We start from the raw sequence: 6,012 nt of genomic DNA on the forward strand, positions 1-6,012 counted from the left end.
TAATGTTTCTCCAATCCTTGAAACCATCTACTAGGGTTAGAACATTACTTAAGCCTCTTGTTTCACAAGGTTGGCCAAACCCTAGTTGAATCATGAGTCCATTGATTGGTTTTAGATCAAGCCACATGAGACCCTAACCCTAATGAGAGTTTATTACATAACATTTTCATACCTTAGTTAGGTTGAAACATAACCTAACCCTTTTATATCTAATCTGGCCAAAACTTTTAAAGGCCAAAATCATGGAATAAATTCAACCAAATGGACCCTAAATCATATTACAACATCACCCATCATTTTAAACATTTGTAGGTTAAAACATAACTCAAAGCCCTAAAAGTTCTTGTTGGCCGAACCTTGTCACCATGCAAACATGATGTTTCATTCAACCATATAAACCCTAAGTCATGTTAAATCAGTCACATAGTTTATTCAATTAAGTCTAGATTAAACTTAACATGAAACCCTAAAGTTTTTCCTTCTATAGCCGAGCCTTATCTAGCAAGGACTTTAGGTTTTTGACCAACGAAGTCTTGATCTAACAAAGGAAAGTATGTAACCACTACTTGCTACACATGATTAAAATGACATCATTTGGGAAGCTATCTTTCTTATCTAGCCGGATCTTTGCATCATGACAAGAAACCCTAATTTGAATCACATGGTGGAACTAGCTTATTTAAGACTTTATCATTTAACTTTTACATGCTTACAACCATCACTTGAAGCCCTAGCATAACCTAGCCGAAACCTTAACATGTTACAATATAAAGCCCTAACTTTAATCACATGAAAACAAACAGGTTTCATTTAAACATCTTCATGAATTAAATGGAACAAAACTCATTCAAGCATGTTTTTGGAAACCTAATCATCACAACCTGGCCGAAACTTAACAAGAAGTTTTCATGCTTTTCCAACCAACAAAACATTAGAAAAACCATGGATACTTCATTCATAGCTATTATGTTGAAGGGTGAGGGAACTTACACTTTGTTCTTTGATTTTTACCCTACCAAAAGAAAAGAACCCTCTCTTTATTGTTATCTTCTTGGTATCCTTCCTTCCTTCCTCCAAACTTCTCTAGCCCTTGGTTTAACTTCTTTGCTTTGACAATATGGTGATGAAACACCATTAGACCCCTCGGCCAAAGAAATATAAATGGCAAAGAAATGAAGTAAGAAGAAGAGAGGAAACCCAAAACTCTAGAAAGACTTACCTTCTCTTTTGTTTCAAACTTCCTTCCTAATTCTCCACCTTGGATCAAAAAACTTGTGGATGGAAGAAGGTCTCAAAGTTTCGGCCACCAAATAAGAACAAGGAAGGAGAAAGAAAATTTTCGGCAAGGGAATGAGGAAAGAACCCAAATGAAGAGAAAATAGCATAAGTGAGGGAGTTTCACTTAGCCTCTTGTAACCCCTCCATTAAATTCCTTCAAGTAACCTCCCCTCTCTTAATTGCCTCTCTTGTAACCCCCTCCTCATTATATTTTTCGAAATTCAAACAAGAAAATGAAAGAAAATAAAAATATCTTTGATGAAGAAAACATCATTTTCGGTGAGAACAAAGAAATGGAAAAAGAGTTGCACTTTGTTTCATGGTAACTCCTCCCCTTTTAAGCCTAATAAATCCCTTCTTTATTCTCTATAACCCCCATTTCATGATGAACAATCACTCGCCCCTTTTGGGGTCACTTGGTAAGCTCTGACTCCCTTCGATTGCTAGAAATTCTGAGTTTGACTTCCCTACATTAATTATGTATAATGAGTAATATAAACACATGCCCCTAAACTCTAAATCTTAAATTTTAAAAAAATATTATACTAGATGTTTATGAGATGTGCAACATAAGATATATAGAACATCATTTGTCTATATATATATATATATATATATATACACGAACTGATCAGCCGCGCGACTCCTTTCCGCACCCCGTCCGCGACTTCTCTCACCCATGCCCACTGCCGCTGCGATTTCATCGCCGTCCGGCCATCTCCGGCCGCCGGACCAGGCCCGATCGACGCGCCACTCGTCGGCGCGTCGATCGGGCCTGGTCCGGCGGCCGGAGATGGCCGGACGGCGGCGAATTTGGCCGGAAACCGAGACCACAGTGACTGGCGCCGTTTCCGGCCAAATCGCGGCCGGAATCCGGCCAAATTCCGACCGGAGACCGGCCGGGGAAGGACCGCCCGACGCCGGCGGTCCTTCCCCGGCCGGTCTCCGACCGGAATTTGGCCGGATTCCGGCCGCGATTTGGCCGGAAACGGCGCCAGTCACTGTGGTCTCGGTTTCCGGCCAAATTCGCCGCCGTCCGGCCATCTCCGGCCGCCGGACCGACGCCGGTCGACGCACCGACGAGTGGCGCGTCGATCGGGCCTGGTTCGGCTGCCGGAGATGGCCGGACGGCGATGAAATCGCGGCGGCAGTGGGCGTGGGTGGCAGAGCGGCGGATTCCGGCCGAATTCGCGGCCGTCCGGTCACCGGAGGCCGCCGGACCGACGCCGGTCGATGCGCCGGCGAGTGGCGCGTCGATCGGGCCCGGTCCGGCCGCCGGAGGTGGCCGGACGGCGAAACGGCAGCGGCGGCAGTGGGCGTGGGTCGGGTGTCGCGCACGGGTCGCGGACGGGGATTCGCGCAGTAGATCACTTCTATATATATATATATATATATATATATATATATATATATATATATATATATATATATATATATACCCATCCACTTTGCCAAAAATGTTTACAAATAACAAATATATATATATATAATTGTTTACAAATAACAAAACAAGGGGTACATCAGTAATAATAAGTTGTACTTGGGTTTGCGCATAAAAACTCTAAAACAACTCATTTCGCTCTCTTCCCTCAACCCTAATCTAAAGGGTGGAGAGTCTGGAGCTGTCTTGCTTGGTCTCAATTTAGCATCGCAAGTGGTTCACCCACCGAATCTGGCAATGATCCAGAGTGCTACTGAATATTAAACGGGAGATTTCGATGGGATTCAGCCCCTCCTGATTTCTACTTGATATATTCTTTGCTTGCATTTTTCTCAGTAAACTTGCTCTTGCATCGGTGGAAGGTGGAAGCAAAAAAAGGTATGTCTTTTCTTGACATCAGTGGTTTAAAGACGCAATTTTTACTCTGTGATCTTCGAAGATATTGTTTTTTGAATAGTAGTTCCGTCTTCCTTTGATCTTAGTAGGAAAGATCTCGTTTTTATCTGAATGAAGTTTGGTTCAAATAAAAGATTCTTTTTCTTTCTCCATTTTCCAAACAAGATCTTCAGCCACTGTGAAAATTAGGTTTTTGGCCAGAAATGATGTCGCTATTAGGAGAAAAGATTTATTTATTTGTTTTAATGTGCTGTGATAGGAATGCCCTTTATCGATCCTTGTTTACTGAAGGTATTTGGAGATATTAGAGAGCAATGATTCAGCTGTTGTTTCTCGTTCTCTTCGCGGAGGGAGCAGTGGCACTCATTTTGATGTGGAAGATTGGGCCACTGCGGGAGCTGGCGATGAAGAGCTTGGACCAGCTGAAAATAGGCAAAGGACCAGCAATGGTGAAGACATTGGCATGCACGATGTCAGTGATTTTTGTATCGAGTGTAACCAGCATTCTTAAGATCCAGAACAGGGGCGCAAAGCTTGGAACAGTTACTCCAATGGATCAAGTCTTGTGGAGGACTCACTTAATCGAAGCCTCACTCATTGGTAAATGCCAATTGCAAACGCATTAATTATCTGACATTTATGTTGGTAAATTTGCAGTTTTTTTCTATCCTCTCCATGTTGTTCTAAAGAATTTGATGGCTTATCATACTCAGATATAGGACCTAGTAGAGTGAAACTGATGATTCGACATCTTAGATTCATTAGAGTCTTAGAGCACTAAAGCTGAACAAAATGGTCAAACCTAATTTTTCCTAATACCTATGTTTTTTCTCAAAATGATAATTTCATTATTTTGTTAAGGAAAATGCAAAACTTCATCTTGTTTTTCCTACAAAAAGTTGCCAGCACTTATTTAAGGAGCTACGAGTAACATGGAGTACTTTGCATGATGGAAACAAGATGCCTATTTGCATTCAAAGAGAATTGGTTTTCATCATAATCTCCTGCCTGTATAAACCCTATTCCATCACTAACCAAATCTAGACATTCTTTTTCTTAATACCTCGTCTGTGTCTGATACTTTGGCATTGTCATTATGTTGATACCAAATCAGACATGTTTAGAAGAGGCATACTCAGTAAACATTTTAGGCTCCAAACTTAATTTACCTGCATACCGTAGACCTCAACACACAATTTAGTATAGTAGTTTACATTATAAGTACACTGAAAAGATTTTCTATGCCTGAATTAGTGTGTTGAAATGGAGGGGATTTGCTCTTACTTAGCACAAGTTCATTGCTGTTGTTACAAATTCATATCAACTTATTTCTGCAAAAGCCCTTTCAGAGTTCAAATTTGCAGATCTTATGTGAATAATTCATAAGGATTTTTACTTGAACATCATTTCTTTGCTGCCTAGTCAATCGTTACCACTCTATTCTCTTGTAAGGTTATTTGTCTCTATCATCTCTTACTTTTTCTTTCAATCTCAAAATAAAGGTGTCTAAGATGACAACTACATGCTACTTCATTAAGATAGGAGTCTTAAACCTACAATTTGTTTTTCAGGCTATACTCTGTTTCTTGCTCTGGTGATTGATCGTATGCATCACTACCTTAGGAAACTGGTTAACTTGAGAAAAACTGTTCACATTTCTCGGGAAGAAGTTGAGACTCTCAAGAAAGAGAACCAAAGGTTTAAAGACAAGGATGCAATATCCTCAAACGAAATAACGAAGCTAAATGAAGAGGTAACGAAGCTAAAAGAGAAAATCCAGAAAGTCAAGTCTGAGTCTGAGGAGCACAAGAAAAGGGCACAGACTGCTGAAGCACATGTTGCATCCCTTCAAAAGCAGTCAGAAGAACTTCTTCTAGAGTATGACCGTTTACTGGAGGACAACCAAATCCTTCAGGCACAGACTCTATCATTCAAAAGTTAAGTCTCCTGTGACTGCATTTTGAAGCACTTGTTAAGAGGTGGCCATCGAAGTAACTTTCCTGCTTCCGCATGGTGGCCGCAAACTTGAGCTGTGATGTTTAGAATTTTGATTGGTGCCCTCCTGTCATCAGTCTGCTTCCTGTTCGATGCAGTTAGTGAAAAATGTATCAGTCTATCTGTTTGAGCTGAACTATAAGCTACATTTACTTCCAATGATTTGGTACCACCCTTGGAGAAAGCTATTGCTGTCTTTCTTATTATTCTATAATGCAGATCATTATCTTGAATTACTGGTTACAATCTTGTGTGGCCTCAAATAGCAGGAACTAGTACAACTTTAGTGGCAATAACAAGGACGGCGATTGTTTGAAATCTTGCATCCATGTCGATACTAGCCAGGATTGAGATCAATGTAGTACCATATACCATGTGATATACCAGTATTTGCTGTTCAATACAGACAGAAATAATTATTCATGTTTTTGCAAGGGATGATAAAATTAACAAGACATTTTGTAATATTAGCTCGTAGCTGCTACATCATGGTTATGAACTTGTTTCGATGATTCCCATAACAGCAGTTGGCATGCCTGATTAATCTGTCTATCGTCTGAGTATATTGATGGTGGTACCAGTTATATGTGGAGCTTCTATTGTGCGGTGAGGTAGGATTTGCCACTGAATTATATCAATACATGCATTTGCCATGCCCTTGCTGGGATAGAAGAGTTTGGGTAATTGTTCATAGTAGCAGAATGTCTCTTAGAATTGGAAAAATGCCACTTTTATATTTGAAAGTTGTAATTCGTTGTCACTTCAGCTTCAGGTGCCAAATTTTACAAAGTTTGCCACACATATTTTACAAAGTTTGAATAATACCATAGTACAATAGTTAAGTATTAGAAAGTTAATAAAGGAAATATGTTGAGTTTTTTGTTAGATCAATTTTTTTTCTC

General features: G+C 40.2%; 1 protein-coding gene across 2 annotated transcripts; it reads left to right on the forward strand.

Annotated features, from left to right (window-relative positions):
* Positions 1-2,877: 2,877 nt before the first annotated feature.
* On the forward strand, positions 2,878-5,343 carry LOC141834917 (uncharacterized). 2 transcript variants are annotated; one of them, XM_074722311.1, is made up of 3 exons: positions 2,878-3,097; positions 3,375-3,715; positions 4,687-5,343. In XM_074722311.1, exons 2-3 carry the CDS (start codon positions 3,430-3,432, stop codon positions 5,055-5,057), a joined length of 657 nt encoding a protein of 218 aa, XP_074578412.1. In that variant the 5' UTR covers positions 2,878-3,097; positions 3,375-3,429; the 3' UTR covers positions 5,058-5,343. The 2 variants fall into 2 exon arrangements, with proteins under 2 accessions (XP_074578412.1, XP_074578410.1); XM_074722309.1 differs by having other exon boundaries at positions 3,407-3,715.
* Positions 5,344-6,012: the final 669 nt, after the last annotated feature.

The sequence above is a fragment of the Curcuma longa genome, chromosome 9 (assembly GCF_044706935.1).
Source record: "Curcuma longa cultivar G26 ecotype Majalengka, Jawa Barat chromosome 9, ITB_CL_G26_1.1, whole genome shotgun sequence".
NCBI classification, from domain to species: Eukaryota; Viridiplantae; Streptophyta; class Magnoliopsida; order Zingiberales; family Zingiberaceae; genus Curcuma; species Curcuma longa.